This window comes from Lampetra planeri, chromosome 2 (assembly GCF_965212315.1).
Source record: "Lampetra planeri chromosome 2, kcLamPlan1.2.h2, whole genome shotgun sequence".
NCBI classification, from domain to species: Eukaryota; Metazoa; Chordata; class Hyperoartia; order Petromyzontiformes; family Petromyzontidae; genus Lampetra; species Lampetra planeri.
Genome location: NC_136108.1, coordinates 870,521 through 894,181, shown reverse-complemented (window position 1 = coordinate 894,181; position 23,661 = coordinate 870,521). Strand labels below are relative to the sequence as shown.

General features: G+C 47.7%; 1 protein-coding gene across 4 annotated transcripts in view; it reads left to right on the top strand.

The window, feature by feature from the left end:
• Nucleotides 1–23,661, top strand: part of MGAT5 (alpha-1,6-mannosylglycoprotein 6-beta-N-acetylglucosaminyltransferase) — a 98,976-nt gene that overhangs the window by 18,304 nt on the left and 57,011 nt on the right. For all 4 annotated transcript variants that reach the window (XM_078603730.1, XM_078603747.1, XM_078603756.1 and 1 more), the window contains one exon: nt 2,617–3,080. In XM_078603730.1, the coding sequence (XP_078459856.1) occupies nt 2,843–3,080 (238 nt within the window). In that variant the 5' untranslated portion in view covers nt 2,617–2,842. The remainder of the gene's footprint in view (nt 1–2,616; nt 3,081–23,661) is intronic.

Here is a 23,661-nt window from a genome sequence, read left to right as displayed (position 1 = left end):
ACACTGTGGCATAATACGAGAAATAAGGTATTCCTGTTGAATGTCAATAGTCTTGGCACTATGATGTAATATGCCACAGTGCATTGCCAGTGTGTAGTGTGGGTTAGAGTCTCTTTCATGCCACGTGCAAGCTGTCGCCATTGCATTCTTGTGTTGCAGCCTAGATTTTTTTATGCAATTGAAGTTTCCCAAGTCTCCTTTCACAGAAATGTCCAGTGTACGTCAACGAGCTTTCACTTGGTTAGGTGAAGGATGCTGAATGCAGTTGAAAGGCATTTCTACCCCTGAACAGTTGGCTTTTCAATCAAATTCTATTAAAGGGGTGGAGAAGAATCGATCTTACAGAAACGTGATTGCATCGGTGGTCGTACGGCACGGGGAGCCTGCCCGCCTTCCAGTAGCTTGTGCGTTGGCGTGTTTGAACAGCGTGGACCTCGGATGGACTGGTGACTTGGCACGAGTCCCCCTCCCCCCTTGTGTGTGCCACAAGCAGTCAATCGCTCTCATCGAGATTTCAAAATGCCAGCGGTTGGTGGTTGTCCCGGAGGCGAGAGCAAAACTGCGAGGTGTATTGCAATCCGCATGGTTGCAGATGCAATGAGCTTCCTTGTGTGGCCTAAAGCGACTCATTCAGAAGTATTCGCTGGTAATTCTGCGTGAAATGGCAGGGCCCGACCATTTATTTGGCAATCATTCCTGGAATAAGGCTCCCCCTTCTGTCGCCGAGCCTTTGTAAACGCACGCTGTGTGCCTGCTTTGCGGAGGTGTTCCCAGCGATGCGCGCGTGCCTTCAATCGCGACGCTCTTTTGCCATTGCGACGCAGGGTGTGTTTCCTTGTGCGATTCGCGACTTCATAAATGGTCAGTAAAGTTTTCAGAATGAGATTCCCAAAAAATCGTGTTCAGCTCGTGTTCGCTCTATATTCATGCGCTAATTATATTAAATTAATATTGACATTTGGAGGAAACTATCGAAAAATAAAGTAATAATAACAGTGCATCTGGGCATGCTTTCAATATCCTATTTTCTAAACCTTTGACCGGTCCCCACATCCCCATCGAACCAGACTGAAAATATCAATTCTCTGCACTTTTGCTGAACACTTTTTTGATTGTTTAGCTTTCAGACACACATGGATTTCACATTTAAAAGTATCAATTACAACGCCATTGATTTCTTGTGCTTGTACGTGCATGGTTGCGGCATCTCCTAAAAGGCTGCAATTTCTCAGGCATCGGAGGCAAATGGGCTTCGGGGATTACGCTGCAGGCGAGTGTTTAAGAATGTTTGTGATGATTATCTATGGCCATTTGGTTTTGTGTTTGTTATACAAGTTCTGTATTTGCAGCCATTATTTACTTTGGTTTGTGGGGAAGCTAATTGAAACGATTCACCAATAAAGCTCAGGTGCTCTTGAACGTGTTATGATTTTACCGTGAAATGTTGCAATTGTCGATCAGCGCCGTTGAGATTTTGACTGCTCGCACAAATACTTGAGAATAAAATTACAGGGCAGTTTAAAAGTTCTCCGAGAGCATTTATCCCCCTGCATTTTTTTCCGTGCACGAGTTTTGCAACGCTGATGTCCCGGCGGTAAACTAGTACAGCCTCATTGGTTTTTCCATCTCTCCTAATGTACTTCCTCTAAGCAAGCCAGTTTCGGATAATCAATATCCTGGTTTTCCTCGCTAGATGATTGCTTAGTGTGCTTTGTTTGGCCTTGCCAGTATCCTGTGCCTCCATTATAGGTTATTTGAAAAATGTTGTGCGAGTCCTCAATCCATTACAACATAGTAATTTTTACCTCCCCAACCCAACCCCATGTTTTTGTACAAAGGATGACCTGCTACCAACTTCCCTCTAGCTATCACACGTATGTCTACACTGGCATTAGTCATGAGCACGTTTGTTCCGGTCTGATGGGAGTTTCGTCGGCACTAGCCATACTGTTTGTTGCCCGCATTGTCATGAAGAGGCCGTCTCTCGGTGTGCGTTGTCTGGACCCCCCCCCCCCGCCATCCGTGCTGTCCACTCCCTGCCCCCTGTTCAAGTTCAGGCTCGAGCGCCTTCCTGTTTCTCTGCAGCCATTCGACCGATTGCGTCGATCCGTAAAATAAATATCCCCACTTTGTGTACGGCGTTGTCAGGTGTGGTTGCATTTTCGAAATCGCTATTATAAATCGCCGTTGTATATTGCATTGGGGAAAGTCGCCAACGATTCTTGTCCATTAGAAAATTAGCCCTGTGCAACGTCGGTGGCTTTGGACTTTCACTGATATCATGAATCCCCCTGGAGTGACATCGCAGGACTGCGGGGATGGAATTAGGAAGTCCTCGTCCAGCAGTGGATCGACATTTTATCCTCCAAAATTGTCGCTTGTGAGGCATGGTGAGAGATGATGTCAGGTGAACAATCTGTGTCACTGGCCGTGGTCATTTTAGCCAGCTTTGGGTTCCTGAAACCTTCTGTTCAGAACAAAGTGTTTTTTAAGTTTAAATAGTTTTCACTTTGTGTTCAAATCAAATTAGTATTTGTCCTGAGCAAAGTTGTAGGCTCTGAGCACACCTTATATATTGTCATCCTGAATCCTGCCCGTCCTGTTCTCTCCCCTCAGAGTGAACGGCCCTGAAGACAAACCGCCGAAGATGAGAGACGTCGCACGCTCGTTGTGAAGACACCCGGCGGCGGCGTCGTCGTCGAAAGCCGTCATGTCGCGGCGGTGACGGCAGGACGCGTCCCCTCGCTCGCTCCCCAGAGGAGAGAAAAAATCTCAATAAATCCCCAGCCTGTGTCGGCAGCGGCGCCTCCCGGCCGCCGGGAGGGAATCGATCCGAGGCGCGATGTTTCCCTGGCGCAAGTTGTCTTCTCACAAACTGGGCTTCTTCCTGGTCACCTTCGGCTTCATCTGGGGGATGATGCTGCTGCACTTCACGATTCAGCAGCACTCGGCGCACCGACCCACCAGCGCCGAGCTCCAGGAGCAGATCCTGCAGCTCAGCAAGCAGTACGTGAAGAGGCTTGCCGAGGAGACGCGCAGCACGGTGGACGGGCCCTACGCCGGCACGGCCACAGGATACGGTGAGTGCCGAGTCTGCGGGACCGAATGATTGCACGTGTGCGAGCGCACGTTTGAGGGCGTTTCCGTCCGTTTGCTATCTGAGGGGGTTGGCCGCGGTGCACAGAAGAGGGTGAGCGTGCGCTGTGAACCTGGCAACCTGGGATCGTCGGTGGCAAGAATCGGAACTCACCGGTCGTGGGCCTCCTCTAGGTCGTGGGCCTCCTCTAGGTCGTGGGCCTCCTCTAGGTCGTGGGCCTCCTCTAGGTCGTGGGCCTCCTCTAGGTCGTGGGCCTCCTCTAGGTCGTGGGCCTCCTCTAGGTCGTGGGCCTCCTCTAGGTCGTGGGCCTCCTCTAGGTCGTGGGCCTCCTCCAGGTCGTGGGCCTCCTCTAGGTCGTGGGCCTCCTCTAGGTCGTGGTGTTGTGTGTACACCACCACAGGGCAGAGTTAGGTAGCTGGATTTGGTGCTGGCCACAACGCTCCCTCTAGCGCTGTTCAGGTCTTAATAGGTATTCGCTAACGGAACTTGCTACAATGGTCCATGAAGGCTATTAGTGGGGCTGTGTCTGTGTATGTGATTATACCAATAGGTTAGCGGCTACGGTTTTCAAAATAACAACATTTGAATTGTGCGTAATTTGTTGATAATTATCGGCAATGTTATTACATTTGCAGCTAACGATCTTTGCTGACCCGACCTAGAGTAATGAAAGAAAATGGCATCTGTGCAATAAAGTGAACCACCAATTCCCTGCATTCTTCCATAACAAGCCGAGGCATTGATTCACTATTGAAATTGTTGATGCTAGATCACTCGCGTCCAATCGATTGATTTGCATTTCCTTTGTTGTTTTTTTTGTGCTCTTCTATTCCTGCCCAATTAATTGCGAGCGTCAGCAGTCGGCGATCGACTGAAACGGCTCAAAATAGTCACGCGTTGGAATGTTAATGCTGGAGTCGTGACCTTATTAAACGTGAGATGAAGTTCTCCTTTGTTTCCTTTTGTGCCAAAGACTTGAACGTTTTAATTGCCCGTTTTATGCTCTCATCTTAACGCGCACTTTGCGTACCGTGTGGCGTTTACGGCCCGATGCAAACAGAGTAACGTGTCGTCTGATTACGAGCTCGAAAAGTCGCACACCATAAGCCCCGTTTTGTCCTCTCGCCGAACGCTTTGAAGTTATTTCCAAACGTCTTGGAATGCCCATTGAACTCTTCCATACAAGGCCATCCAGCCGTTGAGAGTGAGAGAAACTGGGCCTACCCTTGGCAGAGCGATAGCGCTGTCACTGTGTTGAAGGAGATCTGTAAACGTGACGACGATGACGAAGACGGCGATCGTGGGCAGAGCGCCCACCGCGAGCTCGGCTCCACTCACGATGACCTCCATAATTGCGAGCTGTAAAACCTTTCGTTTATTATTTGAATACACAAGGCCCTGTAGGGTGCTCGTTTTAACTTGAGCCATTTTTGTCATCCGCGCTCGCAAAAAAAGAATATGATTGCACTCGTTGCCATGTTTATGAAGTGTGCCATTTTGTAAATAGGCGTGTCCTATATCAGTCGTTGCTTTCTCTTCCCACACCTGCGCGCTCTGCCCATCTTCCGGAGCAGCGTAATCGCAGGCTAATTGCTCCCTCTGGGCAATAAGAAGCAGCCGGCTCCCTGTGTCTTCATTCTCTTGTTTCCCTCCTTTTTCCCTTGCATTCAATACCTCTTCCATGAGATGAAATGTCAACTGCTAATCCGCACTGAATTAAACTTATTTTCACCTCTGCAAGCATTTAATTACACGGTGCTGTTTAATATTTAGATGGGGACGGAAATAAAAATGTTTGTAAAGAAACCACGCTTGGATTGGTTATACAATTTGGTGCGGAAGAAATCTAGAGCGATTGCGTTTTCACTGGAGTTCAGCCGGTGAAGTTTACCCCTCTGGCTGGTGCATGTTCACCATTTGTTTGGGTGCTGTTAAGGAACAAGATGGCCCCTTTACAAGTGTTTTGTGCAAATTGCTGCCTCTCTCTCCCTGTGAATCGCTCGCATTCACGTCGCTGCCCTGCCGCCTTCATTCCCCCCTTGCCGGGAAGCTCTTCACTGCCTCCCACACGGAGGAGCAAATTCCTACCATGTTACTTCGATCTACTCCAATTTGTACAGCGTTTAGAGATGGAGGTCACATTTGTGTGATTCCACAATTCATAGGGTACGGTATTATATTATAAAGTATGACATTATTACAAGTGTGAATTTTACATGTATTAATATTGTATCGGTTGGATCGTTGATTCAGTGTTTGGCTTAATACTGCGCTTTGAAACCGGCACCCTGAATTCGATTCCTCAATATCTGAACTCCGTCTTCAGCCCTGCCCTCTCGCACCCTTCCCTATTCCATACTGAGCAGCGTGGTGGAGCATGGTCAAACAATCCCCATGACGGCTTGGCAACGAGAGTCGCTGCGAGTTGTGATCGTGAATAATTGTATGCGTGCGTGTGTGTGCACGCCCTCTGTGCAAATTTTTTGTGCCACGTTGTCTCGAGACGGCGGTGACTATTTTTAACGACACAATTTGCCAACGATCATCGTCAGGTGACAACCATAAAATCACTTTTCTGACACCTCCCTACTCGGGGAAAATCTTGTTGGTAAAATAATTGCCGTCGGGGCCTGTCGACGTGACGCCGCGAAAGGGAAGAGAACCGAGGGAGCGAGCGCTGGGAGACACCGCTGCCCCTGCACTGGCCTCTCGCTCGCTCCGCGAGATGCGCCGCCAGGTTATTCATCGTTCCTCGTTATTCTCCACCCTGTGCCCTGTTTTGGCTTTGCTTGTGGAGTATAATAGCCTCGGGTTGTGCACGCAACAACACCGGGTCCATGAAAAGGAAAAATAAATGTAATAGACGGCATTGTGGGCGATGGCCCTTGTGGATTATAGTTGGAAGCGAATTGTTGTGCTCATTGTGCACAACTGCCAATGCAGCATCACCATAGCATTTGCTTCAGTAGAAGTGTGGTTTCTGGCCATGACAAATATTATTTGTGAATGATATCTCCCACCAACCTGCACCGGCCCTTTCTGACCGGCGTGGTGAATTATGAACGAGAGGCCTATCATCCAGCGGTGGGTTGACAGAGCTGTAAAATTGAAGTATGGCAGCTGTAAAGATGACTGTCACCTCTCCCGCCCCTCCCCAAAGTTCATTATTAACACCTGAGGTTGATAAAATTCGTACCACTTTACGTGAAGATTTCTGTGCTGGTCCAAATGAAGAACTGGGATCACCGCCATGGGAATGTGGAATTTCCACCGATGTGTCAGGATAACGAGTGCTAATGAGCACCACGCAGCCTTCATTTAAGCATAGACACACCAGATCACTGTGGCATCAAGTGTCTTGGAAGAGAGGCCTACATGTTGCATAATAATTTACAGCCCTTCATGAATTCAACTCCAGATGAAGTCCTCCCCATACGACATTGGTCATGGGGTTGCCTTGACCATATTTCACCATTTGGCCAGTGGATGTTTGTGAATGGGGGGGACCCAAGTCTCGGTTTGTCCAGTCTCCTAACGCAAGGATGCTAAACACCATGCTGCCGCTAGCCCCGGCTGCACATGTTTACTATTTGTTTCAAATACAGGAATAGAACTGCAACGTTGTACATCCACGTACGTAAATAGATTTCACGCATCGGGCTATAAATTGTGCTGTGCCACCCGGAGCTGCAATTCAATCGGAGTTTTTGCTCCCACCCGAGTAAAACCACGGCAAGGGAGCACTCCGCCTAGTCCGGTGTCGGCGATTATTCTACTCCAGCCGGTGTGTAAAAAACGCCGGCCTAGTGTGTAAAACGCCAGCCTGCGCGTGAAACAGTGCCGGCCATGCCTTGAGCTCTGTTAGTGCAGGGCCTTGTGCCTTTTCATTGTCTTCTTTCTGCAGGTTGTGCACCTTGTTTGGATTTTAAATAATTACGCAAACCTGCATGGCATGTGTAGTGTCACAGTAAACATTTGAAGTTGGCCCAACGTGGCATTGTTACTGGGATAGTACTTAATGGCTTTTCTTCTTCAACGGTAATGGGCCAATAGGTCCGATTCAATTCATACATAATTTAGTGTCAACAACGTAGCTTTAGTTTATCAGATTAGACTGCTTGGATTACACGTTTCTCGGAAAGAGAGGTCTAAATAATTTGCAGTCCTTTGTCGGGGTCCACTGCTGGATAAATGCCTCCCCAAGCTGCGCCGGCCATGTGGGTTGTTTGACCATACTTCACCATTCTGGTCAGTGCGGATTGTTGAAGGCGACACCCAACCCTGGTTCGGCTCTCCGTGGCTGATGATATCCATGACCGGGTATCCAACTCGTATCCCTGGGTTTATAGTGCAAAGCGTTAACCACTGCTCCACCATGCCCTCCAAATACATCATACCATATTGTATAATTATATATTTATTAACTAGTTTCAAATGCGCAATGCAGTTAGGTTTTAAATGGCGCATATTTACCATTTCAACAGCGCACAGAGTAGCATTGTCCGAAATGTTTATTCTTCATTGCAGGGATGATGAAGCGAGAGCGTGTGGGATGTATCCTGAGCAGGCAAAAGAGCCGGTTGTTTGTGACAGTGATTGCAGCGAGTGCAGTGCACTCCCGATGGTCCCACCGCATGGCCTCCCTTGCCGGGCAGCAGTGTGTTACGCGTGCGCGCTCCCCGGTAAGCACCGTCCACAGCACGCTTCCTCCCAGCGGAGCCGGAGGAATGTTTAGGCCCACGACAGATTGAATGTGTGATAGATGCAAGTGCTGCAATTGTATTCTGGCAGATGCGCTGTGAAAACGTATTACCGCTGTGCCACTTACAACTTGGTACGATTTGCATACAACATGTGGGAATGAAAAAAGTAGTTTATTACAAATACAATTGTGAGTCTAAGAATATACATTAATCGATCAACTGATGCGTCGACATACTGAAGTCTTCTACAATATAGTCAAAAGCAGGGCTGGATTTCTCACAGAATATTGTCCAGGCTGCTGATGGACTGGAATAGGTGGCTTGTGAGTAGTCTACACAACCGTGGCCTGTCCCCAACATGATTCCATGATTCTGATTCCATCAGGAATCGTATTCGATTCTTGGAATGGAGTCGTGATTGCAGGTTGGGGATCGTGAGATGTCCCCATAACCTCTTGGAGAGTCTCCTAACGGCCTTCTAAATTGGTTTCTCTCCACTGCCACGCCACCTAATACATGACTATGGTCTGTGCGGTTTGGAATAAGAATCTTGTTATTGTGTGTGTTGCCTTATTGAGTATGGGGAGTGGTAGTGTAGTGGTTAGTGCGCTGCGGTACGAACCCAGTCACTTGAATTCGAATACTGCTTAAGACACGTTAACAATGGTGACTGTTTTAACTGGTTCTAGGCCTTTACTAGGTCGACTGTGTCTTAATTGAGTATCTGACGCAGTGTGTATGCATTAGTGGGGAGACAATGGCAGCTGGGCATGGTGCTGGCCACCTACCCCAAAGGCTTTAAAGGCTATAAGGAGGATCTTTGTGTTTGCCCTGATTGAGTGCATGTGAATGCACCAGCCTTGCTTTTCCATGCCAGGCGCGCACATGTGGATGCTTTGGCACCAGAGGTCGAACCATGCTGCGGTTCATAGATTAATGCAAAGTTCTAATCTCTCCTGATGCATGCATTGAATCCAGGGTGTAAAAAATAAATGTGTTCTTATCAATGCATATGCCTCGTATGTCTTGGATTCACCCCACAGCAATGTTAACAAAGAACCAAGTCTCGAGTCGAATCGCGACCTTGAAACGCACCATTTTGTCAGATAGCGAGCGATTTTTAAAATTCTTTCACCCATGCTCCTCACATGTAGCGAGTTCACATTGCCCCCCCCCGCTCCCCCGTCCCCCCGCGGCCGCTCGAGACGTTTACCAATTCGCCGCGGTGTTAAGACAAGAATCGCATTTCGATGTTGAATTGTGACAATTTGTCGGGGAGTTAAATTGTTCCGGCCCTTGCTACTCACAACACTGCCGTGCGATCACCAGCCTGTGCGTGCGCTGTTTTTACTGATACCGCAGCTTGCCGTATCGTGCTCGTGTGTGCGCATATAAATACTCGCTTAACCAATTAGTGCGAGTGTTTACTTGGCACTTCTAAAGTGCGATGTATCCATCGATGACGTCCAGTCAAGCAACTGTTAATTGGTATTCCACACATGCCAAGAAAGTTGTTTAAACTAAAACCGTAATTGAATCACTTTTATTTTTTTGCTTAATGATAAATGTTGGAAAGTATCTCGCATTCAATACCGTGCCATTGAGTACATCGCTAAATGGATGAAAATGTTTCTAATTAGAATTGGTATTTTTTACAAAATTTCCAGAGGCACGCGCGAGATTACATTGGGAAACGGAAAGAGGAAGACGAGGGGTTAGAGAGCGCACACAGTATCCCCTCGTTATTCCCGGACTCGCCGTCCGCAATTTTGTCTCCGCAAATGGCATCTACAACTCTACATGACTGCATCGAGAGAGAGAGTGTGACGAGAGGGAATGTAACGTGAGAAAGGGATGAGAGAGAAGGCTTAGTGACGTATTTGTTTAAGGTACTTAATTCAAATATCATTGTCCGTGAATTTTGCTGTTCATGAGCATCTCCGGAACGTATCCCTCGACGCGAATATTGAGGGAATACCGCACACAGGCTCATTAATGACACAGCGTTCGTAACATAAAGAGGAGTCACCCTGGATGATCTAGAATGATGAGCGAGCGAGCGAGCTGCAGCCGAGAAGGTGGAGCGATGGATCCGGCTCGTGTGCAGCTGCTCTAAGATGGTTTGTTGTTAAATCATTGAAGGTGGAGACTACTTGGAGAGGCCTTCATGCAGCGGTGGATTGATCATGGCTGATGATGATCGCAATTCTCTCTGGGGTTTGTCAGTTTTCCTGTTGATTTGAGTAATCATAATACATTACCGTACATACGAACTTTAAATTATAACGCAGGGTTAAGTTTGTCTTTAGTGCATGGACATGGCATACTGATAACAATTAATATACATCACACGTTTCCCCTCTGTGTGTGTGTATACACATGTTATTTTTTTTGAAGCTAACAAAATACTTTCTAAGCAACAGGGATTCATAATACAAAATAATAATTCAGATGCATAACAAATGCCTTCTGGCAATGAACACCATTTATGGCACTCAGACTGTATGTTACGACCACGATTCATGTAATATTAAACGCAGGGTGCAAATATCCGTGGCGTGAGTGCTGCGAAGGCCTCATTTGCTGTATGGATGTGACCTCGTGCTTATGACGGTTATGTGCAATCGCGTGTGTGCCTTATGTTCTGAAATTATCTCCGTTCAAGCTGTTGCCATTTAATATCAGCCCCGCGCTGCTGCCAAGCTGAACGCTTGAGCACAGCGGAACAAAGAAACGAAGAGTGTGCGAGGCGAGACAAAGATCTCTCGCCCCGCGTCTCGAGGTGAACGAGCGGGTCCTGGGACCGCCGAAGGCTCCATCCAAGCCACGTCGAGCGGTGCGCGTGGTGCAGTTTCATTGGCTGCTCACAGGCATGGGTCAATTCGTGCTCAATCTTGGTGGGAAAGCGATCGCTGTTATCTGCTGCCTGTTGTTTTTCACAAAACAATTGACAAACCTGCATCTCCTGCAACATGTCAACGGGGCTGGCCACCTTATGGGCTATGCTACGTGTGGAAGATTAAGTTGCCATTTCCATGCAGTTTTGCTCCGTGCCTGCTTACGTGACCATCCTCTGTCAAGCGCGCGTGTTTTCAAGTGAATTTACAATCCTTACGCAACGACGAGGAGTTGGTGAGCGGTGTGTAGATGTTGATGTCGAGTTTGACGAGCCATTCTGTTGGTTAGTTCCAATCCTTCAGCTGTGCCTATCTACCGCAGTTTATCCGTATCGTACACGAGGATAGGATCAGGAACATTGCACCCAGCAGGTAACATACAAGCTCACCTCTGAGACAGGGGCAAAAAGCTCATTCTAAGGTGTTGCGTGGGTCGGTGGTATCAAGTGAAGTACAGATTGGGAAGATAATTCAGGAAAGGGAGGCAAGAGGAGGAATCGACTCGAAGAGAATTGAGCAGAGTTCCGTAATGTTTGTACAGTCGGTGGCAAATTAAGAAATACATGGAAACTCCCAAGTGCCAGATAGGGATCTTGGGTCTTGTCCAGAGCCGTGGCTGGAATTCGTAGTGTGCGTGCGTGGGTGCGTGCGTGTGTGAATCGACGGGGCCGTGACGGCTGCCAGCTACGGCTGCCAGCTACGGCTGCCAGCGTCGCACAGACGGTGGCAGCCCCAGCACGGAGGGACGGGGGGCCGGCTGGGCTCTGAGGGCATCGGCGGCGGCCGGGTTGAACCGCGGCGGAGGTGGCAGCGAGCAGGGGGTGGCGGGGGCACGCGTGGATGCGTCGCAGGCCACTGAGGACTCGATGGGTTCCATTACCTTGAGCACTTGAATGTTTTCAGGTGCGTGGCTGGCTGTGAGGAGCATTGGCACAGTGGTTTACGCACTACGCTCTGAAACTAGGTCACCCCAGTTCGATTCCCAGCCACGGCTATCATCAGTGGCGAGTGATACCTTAACCGGTCGTTTGCCATGCGAGATTATGTTATTGTACTGCTTGTCATTTAATGTCCTTATTGTTGACTAGGACAAACGCTTTTTGTCATGGAATCCATGCATATGCATGCTTTTCTTTCATTGTAACTTTTACAGTAGCGAGTATAATTTACTTTTTTATCCTCGGAATGCTTCTGCGAGTGAGCCTGCTCTGTTAAACAAAAGGACTCTTGTGTTATGAGGAATATGAGACACACACACTTGAATGGTTCATCTTTTTGGTTCAATTATTTATTTGTGTGCATATTTAACAGATATTCAAATCGTAAAGCGTGATCGGGACTGGAAATCTTGCGCGATGCACATCACTTGAGTTTCTTTCATTTCCCAGCAAGCGGGGATATTGTTCTGAATAAAACATGTGCTCATGCCATTATCATGCTGGTGCCTTTTGAGAAACAAATCGTGGGTATTTACATTCTGGCAGACATGCTGACAAAAATATTTGTATTTTGTTTTCAGTCACAATAAATACGACGCTGGGGTAGTAAGTAAAGCATTCTATAGAATCGTATAACAGACCTTGGTCAATCCTCTACTGTATGAAGACCATGCTGGTCGGCGTGGATTAGTGAAGTGGTGGCGGGCAGTGAGAGGCAGTAAACAAAACATGCCAATTTGTCACTAGTACAGCACACCGGTGTGTTGGAGAGCCCAAGCCTCAACATTTACCATCTGAGTACGACGTTTCACCAGTAATTACAACTAGCTTCATCAGGCGACAGCCAGATTTGTGGAGAAGTCTTTCTGTTTCGTTCCTTATATAGAGGCGTCGATGTGTTGACCACTCTTCTGCGCACTTGCACAATGATGGGGAGGGGGGATTGCTGCGGCAACGTACATTATGCATGCACATTATGCGAGTCCTTTGATCTTGTCCTTCTTGTCCATTTTGTTTATTAAAATAGCCCTACCAACGGTAATATAAGGAACTAAACATTTCGACTTCTCAAATCTGGCTGTCGCCTGATGAAGCTAGTTGTAATTACTGGCGAAACGTCATACTCTGATTGTAAATGTTGTGGCTTGGCTCTCCAACACACTGGTTAGTGCTGTACTAGTGACGAATTGGCACGTTCTGTTTACGTGACAACCCTTACGAGTTGGCCGTGTCGGGTGGTGGCGGGTTTTAACGACACATTTATATATTTACACGATCTAACCCAAAAACCTCTTATGGACAAATGAAAGTAGTCGGCTTCATCGTGCAGTTGCGGTGGAGATTTTGCTCCGCTGCTGTAATTTTGCATTTTGCTTGAGACAACATCCACAGGGGTGACTGCTGTAAATGTATCGTGCTATATTGGTGTACATGCGCAGTGTAATCATATTCATACCTGTCAACCCCTTATCAGTGCTTACCTTATTACATTCATCCTACAAAATCCCCATCACGAAGGGAGAAACACGAACAAATATACAAAACAAATATTTGCCCGCATTGAAACGGCTTCACGCCGTATGGACCTGAAAACTAAATTTCCCTGTACAAGAATACGGGTAAACCATATGGGTTGACAAGTATGCATATTGAGTCCATTGTAGGCGTATAGTGATCAATCTGTCCAAGCTTAGTCTAACAATAACTGGGGCATGCACTCGCTTGGGCTTGTAAGATTCGGTCCCGTGATTCATACAAATCGTACGCAAAAGTCACCTTTGTTTTCATGGTACAAACGACACCGTTACGAGACACCAATACCAAGCAAATTGTTCAAATGACACCAAAACAAATATATATTCTTGAATGTAATCCCTTCCCTGAGTCTTGACAGCTTATCGCATCCTACTCTACACATTCCTCGCATGCAAGTTGTGAGCGACACGTGGTTTTCTCATGGTCATTGTCAGTCATGTTCAATCCGCTGCTGGATGAAGGCCTCCCGACATTGCCGTCGTGCCACCTCTCTCTGTGGTCATCTTCTGGGGCGCGTCCCCTTGTTTGCTCGCTGCGCTACGATCCCAGCGGCCCGTTTGCTGGCCATGGTGCACAAGACCACCGCCAATTGACTTCTGGACTTGACCTGGGGTTTGCTCTGGGTTGGCTCGACCTCAGATGTCCTCCCGGCGCAGTGTGGTCACCATCGGGATTGGAGCCATGAAGGTTGCATGAGGGATCGTTGTATGTAGAGCGAAACTTCTCTTATCCACTCACTCTAACCGCCTTTCCTTTTATCTGCGTCCTCTGCATTGATCTGTGGAGCTTCCTACTGCTTCCGAGTCGATCATTAATACCGGTTGCTTTCACTCCGATTATAAGTAGCGCATTGCACAATAATTATAAGTAGCGCATTGCACAATAATTATAAGTAGCGCATTGCACAATAATTATAAGTAGCGCATTGCACAATAATTGTCTACTCTGTAAGACCGAACAAGTAAGAACCAACAGACGAGGGGATAAAAACGACGGGAGGGGAGGAGTGGCGGGGGGGGTGAGCGGAATTACGACAATTCATCACATTTCTGGAGGTGGGGCTGAATAAATAAATAAATAATCATTGAACGTGTGAATGCAGTTTCATAATTTTTAGATACTCAAAGACAAACACCCCCGTGTAGCCTTTACCAGACCGCTGGGCCAAGGTGCTGTGAGCACCGACACAGGCCGGCACGGAACACGAGCAGGTAGGTGGTCAGCACCGTGCTTGGACGCCTTTGTATCCCTCGTGGCAATGTTTACACATCTCACCAGGTACTCATTTTAAAGCTGAGGTGTTACCTAGAGCAGGCCCCGGACCGGTTCAGAAAATCACCACTGCTGTTGGGTGTGGGTACAAACACGCGTTCCTGTCCCTAACACGCGTGTGCGTCCCTTTCGTCTTGCGACGAGGATTGCGCCTCCTTTTGCCGTCGGCACGGGTCTATCCCTGGGCACGATTATGAAGACGGAAATGAGAGCCCCCCCCCCCCCTTCTCCAGATGGTGCATTGCCCCCGTTGGTGCAACCGCACACCTGCCATTTCGTGCAGCAAGGTGTGCGGTCGCGTTTGCCGTTTAGTATTGCAGCCCGCGAGCTTTGGCAGGAGTAATAATAACAACCAATAATGATGATGCTCTTAATTTGGTTATCCCCTTCCCTTGTCATCGTCTCTACCCCTTTTGCTGGGACCCCGTCTGGGGTAGGGTATCTGCCCCCCCCCCTGTCTTTCTATCCCCTTGCTTTTCGAAACGGATTTAGTTCATGTTCATGGTGTGTACATGCGTCACAACGTGACGTACAAACGGGCCACCGCGCGTGGCCTCAATAAAATTAGATTTTTAAAAATTCTCTTTGACTTACGGAAAGCCTCGCCTCGTTGTTCAGTGGGGTCCTTCGTTGGGATGTTTGGATAACTAATTACGCGAATGAGTGATATTTGCTTTTGTGGGAGAACATTGTAGTATCCGAAGAGAACTTGTCCTGGAGGAGATTACGCTCAAAGCTCTGCGCAGATTCAAGACCCCAGCGCCGGCTTCTCCTGGCCACCTCACAGCCCGAGCCTGCACCAGCCGGTATTACCAGGCAGTCTCCCAGCCAGCTATGAAGCAGGCTCGCACCCCTGCTTAGCTTCTGAGATCTGATAAAATGAGGATGCTTCTATGGTGATTAGGTGGTGTGTCCGTGGCCGTATCGAGCACAGAGCCAATATCGCTGAGCCCCTGCATCCAAATCCAGGCTTGCAAACAACCTCCACCTGTGATTTAAAACGGGTTTATCAATTGTATCTCGGCAGGTGTGGTTTTCTAGGTTATGCAAATGTAATTATTTTAGTTTCTTTAATGTGGTTCTTTATGCATTAACGTTCAAGTTTATTTCTCGCACTTATTTGTTTAACTGGGTGAAATCCCGAGAGACGTGCTGAGCGTACGTTGCGAACGGGCGTGCGCACGATTTGCGTTATCCTGCCGAAATGGATGGCGAAGCTGCATATCATCTCCATGGCGATCGTTATTTAATGGGGAATCGAGACACATCAACTGGAATCGATAAGTGTAACTCTTTAAACGGTTGAATATCCATTTACCAGCACTTTAATTACTGGGCATGTAGCTGTGCATCGATTCGTCGATTTAAAATCGATTCTCGCACTCGATGTACGCGCTTCTAATTTTTTGTGTAAGGATTCATTATTCGTGGTTCGTGTATGTTTGTAGATGTTGTGTACCCTTGGCTCATGTGACCCATGCAGCCACTAGGATTGACTTGCTGCACAATGGCACAACAATCGCTGACTGAAATTCTCAGGCCGAAACTTTTCAATTCAACGAATTTCCGGGAGAGCGAATCATTGAGTGCCTCGTAATTTTGTTTTAAATTAGAAAAGTTTTGTGTTGCTTATGAGCGCATAGGGCAAACACATGTTGTAAGTGGATACATGGATGTACAGCTTGATCTCGGCAAGCACGACACGATCGTTTAATCTGACGCGTTAATATTTTAAGTGCTGAAAAATTGCGGAATTTGACACTGCGTTTTTAGAGGCTTGTGAACACAAAACTTGTCAAGTGTGTGCATACGTGCATGTCTACACGCACGCCCGCATGGGGTGCATGCGTCCGTGTAGAACATGTTGTCCGAGATATATGTCTTGCACAGACATGTTGGCGGTAATGCAAGAGGAGCCGATGCACAATACTCGGCTCTTTGGGCATGAAGCGGCTCGTCCAGTTCTTCAGCTGTAAGCCTCCCAGTGACCACCACCACCACCCCTTACATCATCCTCCCTCTCCGCTTCTCCCTCCATCCCCGCCACGGCCCCTCCCGCCGGTCCCCTGCGCCTCCATCCTCCTCCCCCGTCCTCCTATCCATCTCTCCATTTCTCAACTTGGGCTGGCCTTGGCTGCCCGACTTAGGGGTTGCCTAGTAACCTTCGGGCCTGGCTGAAGGGAACCTTTCTTCTGATCTCTCACGGTGGTGGCGGCGAGCCGGCGCGCGTCTGCCCCTCCGTGCGCCGCATACGCGCTCCGCATAGGAATGCCGAGCACCGCCCCGCTCGCTGCCGCCGTGCCCGGCAGGCAGAGTCCCCGGCGGTTGGGAAAGGCGAGCGGGCGACCGGACGCGCGACCGAAAGTCGGTCACCACCCACGCTAGGAAACGAAGCGTTGGCCGTCTTGTACGAGTGAGACGGTCCGTCATGTGCCGGTTGCTTGCTTCGCCGGACAGAGAGCCAAGGCTGCACGTGACATCAGTACGGCCGTAGAGAGGCCAATGCAGCACATTACAGAGGAGAGTTCAGCTGCCTTGCTGGCCAAAGTGAACATGAGGCCTGTAACCAGTCGGTCCATTAGTTTATTTTGGGTAATGCCCATTGAGCTGAGCTCTGTTCAGTGGTGACCCATTGACTATATTTCCCTGGTCGCTGGTAAATTGGAGTAGGCACGTGACTAGTAGCCACATCAAGAAGTATACCTGATGTTGTGTGCCGGGTGTAGGAATATTTTCCAGGTTGCTGAAGCGGGACAGATCTGAATGAATTTTTTTACAAATTTGGTGATGCTGCTGCTGCGTTGATGGTGGTGCACAAGTAAAAATAACAAAAAATACAGTCTCCACTGAAACCAAGTGGCCTTAAAAATAATATTATAATAGGTGACGTTTCAGGCAATAGCCCTTCTTCATGGCGCATAAAACTAACTTGATTTCATGTGCTGTGGAGAATGGGCCGTTGTTCAAAGCGTCGCCTGTCACATGGTTTGACATGAAGCCTCCTGCATCTACCGATCCGTCCCTCGTAATTCCACCAACTTTTACGATTCAAAGGTCGTTACTTCTCGATCCGGGAGTCCATAGTATTTGTTCAATTGTGGCGAGTGTAGCGCCCACTATTCGCTGCAAGGGTCGTGTGAACGAATTTACGTGCAACAAGTATGAATGGGAAAGAGCCGATTCTTAACTGCCCACGATTCGACGTGTACAATCGGATCGGTCCTTCATTGACGAATCAACGATGGGTGGTTATGTTTCTGTTCGACATGCAGGGGGCGTACGGTGAAACAGATTGCAGTGGAGAGATATTTGAGGTTGTCACACTTGAGTAGATGCATTCGAATGCAGGCGCAGAGAATAATTGTGAGTGTGAGCCAAAGAGCCATTCGTGTTTGTGTATGAGATTGCCAAATCAAACAGAGCAAAACAATATTCATACACGGGTAGATGGAGAGTACATTTCCACACACATGCATGCAAATAATTTTGCCCAGCAATAGCAGCAGCAGCTGTTTGCGTTACACCTCTGCTTAGTTTCTATTCATATATTCTGGGGATGGCTTCAGTGTGGGTGGGAACGTCTGAGTTCACAAAGTAAAGAAATGTCGTTTATTTACTCGGGTGAGTCAAACGTCACTCACGGGATTATTTCTTCAGGAAGGGCCCTGCTTGGATCATTGGGATAATGTCTTCTGGGTATTTTTCCACGTGGGGAAGCTGGAGTAGCCGGCCATGACCTGATGCTCACGGTGCCGCATACGGACGTACGGAGTCGATCGGCGGCGCAGTGATTAGCGCCCTGCACTGTGAACCGGGCCCACCCGAGTTCAATTCCTGCCCACGGCTAACAATGAGTGGCTAACATGAGTGGTGAGTGATGTCAGAACACCTCCTCGGTACCACGGTGGACATCAGCAGCGAGTGAGATCTGAGCGGCGACTCTTCACCCGCCCTGCCCCGACCTGCAATGATCAATGTGGTGAAGTGTGGTCGAGCGACCCTCACGAATGACTCCAACAGTGGATTTCATATGAAGGTGTAATCCTTAAAATCCACTCGGATAGGACTACAACCCACTTGCTGCGCTGTCGACCGGCCACCTAGTAACTGTGCAGGTTGAGGACATCACAAAATGCTTTGTGGGTTATCCTGTGGCTATCGGCATGATCAGAGATTTAGCCTTAAGTTCACGTACACAGGAGAGCAGTAAATAACTCATTATTCTACATGGTTAGAGTACAAACATCAAAAATGCTAGTTCTGATTAATTAGAACGGACGTTTGTTCACGAGGGATGGCGGTTAATCCTTCTCTCCACTTTTAAACGCGCTTGCGTCGAATTATTTCGGCACACTCGTGGACCAATAATTGACTCGAGAGGGCATCTGCTTTGCCAGCTCTTCTGGGCGAGTGGTTTAAGTGCAACTGTGGATGCAAGCGAGTGTGGATGGATGAGCGACCCTGCGGATGCACTTAGAAGTCTGGACAGACCAATCCCTTCCTACTCCTGGCGGTGAAACAGTGGTGTTTGTGGAATAGCCCCTACGGCCTGGATGTATTTTTACATGGCCTGTTTGTACCAGCCCGATCGCTCCTCTTCTGCTGCTGTCAAATTCTGAAATTCCCTGACGCCAAACGTGCAGTCCGACGTCCCTCCTGGCTCCGTGCAAGTCCGGGCTGTCCTCTTCTGCTCTGCTAGTGAACGTCTGCACCCTCTCTTTAGAGTTTGTAATGGGCAGTGTGTGGCCTCCTGTCCCCCTGATGTACGTGCTTTATTTTGTACAGCTTCCTAAAATGCGGTTGCGTTTTAAAATCTGCACTGTGGGGTAATTGGCTCGTACAGTATACTGATTGGCTGCAAGTTAGGCATTCGAACGTGGAATCTTGCTTTTAACCTGTATTTTGTAGAAAAAGGCGCATTTCAAAATATTGTTAATCCATCCACACTTGACAACTTTATTCCACCTTGTTGTTTTTTTATGATCAGGAGTGTGTAAAAACAGTGATTTCTGCGCATGGCACACCTCGCAAAAATTCCTCGCACTCCTGGCGTGCAGTCGTGAACAGTCAACAAGAACAAATAAAATCGATGCCTTGAACGTGGGGAAATTTTTATTTTGGATTCAAGTGGGTGTGCGGTCAGCTGCCTCTTGCCCTATGTAGATGCGGAACACTCTCCTCCTGAGCAATGCTTTAACTAGCCTTGTTAATGTTAAAGCTGGTAGATAAAAAGCTGGTAGCAGCTGACTGAGTAGGCTTAGCTATGCCCCTGTGAGAGCATAGAGCCGAGACTAATAATGCAATGGGGAGCTTAAACCTGGGCATTGGGAATGTAACGATGCATCGTTTAAGCGTAGATTCTTACGCTTTTATTATGCGAATTAGATCGTGCATTTTAATAATTCGTAACTTGCACATGTCAAGTGCAATTGATATGCTAATGTTACATTTCAGTTAACGGAGCAAATACAGCTGGAGAGACAAGTCAAGTAAAAAGATTGATATACAAAACGAGATCAAAAGCAACTCGTTTTTTTTTTGTCAAATCGCATTATTATCATTACAAACCAGCCAACTCGGCGTTCGACAAGCAGTGATTCTCAAGTGATGCTGAGTTGGTGATCCTCAGCCCTATCTCCAATGTCTTCACAAAAATACTGCTTCATATCGGATGATTTTTCACAAGATTTGGCCTTTTCCTGATGCGAGGGGCAGGACATTTGTAAACGCGCTACTGGACAGTACGTGGTCTTGTTTCGGGGCCCTTTTATCAACGTGATGTGATGTGCTGCTTTTTAATTCGCTTCTTGCCTAAACTCTGATAGCTTAGCCGGGCTGTGATTGCTCACTAAATAAAAAAAAATGTCTTGACAATAAAATATTTGGAAATCCTCTGTCAATCGACAGCTCTATGAAGGCCTCCCCCCCTACCGTGTCAGGCATGGAGGCTGTTTGACCATACTTCACTACGCTTGTCAGTGCCGCCTGGTAAAGAGCACGTCCACGGGACTGGTTGGGATATCGTTCCGCCACCACTGTTTGCCGAAGCTGGTCATTCATCTGAGGATGTCGGTGGATTCCTTGTGTGGGGCATTCATCACTGCGGCAATGCTTCATTCTGAGAAATATCGTATCGCATTTAAAAAATCACTTTACCACTCATTGATTGCAACATTTCTTAGAATCAATGTTTCGCTCTCATCTCCAGCGGACATCCCAGTCTGATACTTAAACGGGAAAGGCGTTTTTACGGCGTATTAAGTTATTTTGGTACCATAGTAACGCGACTTGATAGCTTTGACATTCAAATAATGAGGCAATAAATGACAAGCGGTTTTGACATGTCACTTATAAAGACATGCAAATACAGAAGTGGGAGACGAAGTGTCGTGTGAACAGTTTGACCACGGGGGTGTGCGCAACGCGGGGCCGTGATGAGGGATCGGAGCCCCCCACGAAGGTGCTTCCAATCTGCTACCCCCCATAAACTGAATCTCTGGTACCCCCTGAAACCCCACAGCCACACACGAGCCAGAGCAACACAAACCGCGGTTCCAGTTTGAACTTGGTTCGTCCACTTGCCGTCTAGCGGCACCTGGGGACGGAGCCGAGGATAGATGTTTCCAACTCTTACCAGTATATTTCGATATTCGATTAAGTAAGAATCGGGTGTCCTGGCTCTCGTGCCATTTCTTGGTGGCGCGCGCAGTGACAGGTGGACGTGGCTGCCGTTTGAGATTTTCTCTCGCCGTGGTTGCTGATCTTCAACGTAAGATGGACTTTTAAATAATTTGTATTAGTTTTAATCATCACGTGTCCACCCAATGATGATTTGTGGTGCATGTCCACCATATCGCTATGTAGAAAAGCTCGCTTAATTTTATTTTTCATTTAATTTTATTTTTCATACCCAATGCAATTATTCATGTTTTCTTTTAGGGGTTATGTCACGTTGTAGTAGACTTTGGCCAAAATTCGTGCTACAAAACCACCACAAGATTGTCATCATCACGTTTACCAACATGTTATTTACACGTGCCAACATTACTGGTCAACTTGAGACGACACAGCTCGTCACCTGTGGCTCAGGAGTTTTCATGACTAAAATCGTCATCAATATTCGATGACGTTTAGCTCAGACTACTTTGAGCTTCCTCAGGTCATCAGGTGAGGCCGCTCGCTCGCTTAACGAGTTTTATTTTTCCTCCCATCCATGCCACCGTGGATGACGGCATGGACTGGGGAAACAAGATTTTGCAAAGGTACAAAACCTCACTTCATCACCTGCTGAAGCCCAAAGCAGTTTGATCAAATCGTCGTCGAGCGTCGCTGTTGAATAAAGTCCTGGAAAGTCTTTAGTCATGGGTGAGGAGGAGGAGCCTTATTGGTCAGAATTTGATCAATACCTCCGTACGTATGAATAATATCTGTGGACACGTGACAATCTTTTCGGGTGGTGGAGGGTTAATGACAAGAATCAAGACATTGGAAGAGATTAATGTTTGTTCCACCAGGTAAAGTAAACGAAACACAAATTTAGTCCATCGGTTTTTGGACCTTGTGAACAGTTGTTTTCCAGCAGTGTTGGCTTGAGCATATAAAATCTTTGTACAGGTTTCGGGGGTGCATCTCAGTGGCTGTCTTTTGAAGCCTGACACTACTGCCAGATATGGCGTCCGTGCATCAGAGGTGCTTTTCAGCATCTTTCAACTTGACAAGGACAGGGTTCAGTTGTCGTCTCGCCCATCTCAAGCCCCCACCACAATAATAATAATTGTCAGAGCGGTATCAACATGCACACCGTCTGCCATTTTTGAAGATGCAGATGGGTGTAAAGTGAGGGGGGCGAAGGAGGAAGATGCGGAGAGGATGACAGAGATCTAGGCTCAGACTTGCCTTGCCGTGGCTGCGTTGGGAGATTCGAAGTGAAGTAGCCCCATTCCCCTACAATACACACGGGGGGGGGACCGCCTTGATTCGTCAAATATGCCGAGTGTCAGATGTTCGGGGTCTTTATTACGGTCTGCCAGTGATGGTGGAATAATCCCACGCGTTATCACGGGGCGTGGACATCGTTGTGAAAGTCGCGATTTTCATCTCCCCGGGTATGAAATTTCCGTAACGGCCGACTCGTGAAGGCGGCGACAGCGCCCGTCGCCGTCTTTTTCGCTACATCATCATCGCCTCTCGGGCAGCGACCCAGAGCCAATCTCGCCGCCCCCCCCCATCGGACCAGCATTTAGCTCGTGAACCATCGCCGACCTTGTGAGCCCTGGATATGTTTAATAATAATAATGAACTGCAAGCCTTCTCGTGGAATGCACAGATCGGACGTTACCACTGGACCCTGTCTCATTTACCGATGTTTTTTGTGGAAGGTGGCACGCAGCTTTTGGTTGCGGTCTAACTTAAACCGCGTGGCAATTATATCTGGCGCAGAGACGCTTGAGAAATTGGACTTATGTGGCCAATGGGCAGGCAGTATCGAGTCGTCATCCCCCCCCAGTGGGTGAATGACATGTTGTTGCCCATTGGCTTTTTGCTGCGTTGACATTTTATTTGTACGGCTGTACGACGGCCGTGTTTTTATTGCAAAATATTTTATCCGTTTTGTTTTAATCATGAAAAAGTGTAGGTTTACACCTGTCTAACAACACCCACGAGCCAAGATCACCTGCCAAGACTGTTTAAGACACTGTCCTTTTTGTTAACCTCTTTGTTAAAGGACCCTTGATAGAAATGTCAGTCTTCCTTTTCTCTCAGTAATCGTCTGCTCATCATTACATGCTCTCTTTAGTAGAGATGTGAGTCATCTAAGGTTATGTGTCAGAGTCAATAAAGATAAAGTATAATTGTGGCGTAACGATGCATCGATCCAGAGATTTAACATCAATTATTTAAGCTCCTGGATACCATGCGTCGAATAACGTGTGTAATAATCGACATTTGTCATATATGTTGCGCGTTAATGGGTTCACTTGACCCCCGCAGCCACGAGTTGCTGCTGCATTTGCCACGTAAATTTGTTTTAATTTATTCTTTCATCAAAGCACAATCCTTGAATCGCGACAATTCGTCGAATCGCCAGGTGACGGTGGAGGGGAGAATCGCGACCCCCTTTGCTGCTGCATAGACGTATGCACGGTGTTTAAATATCCGTCCGCATTGCTCGATGTTAAGCGATTTCATTTGGAGGATGCTTGGCACTTCACGCCTGT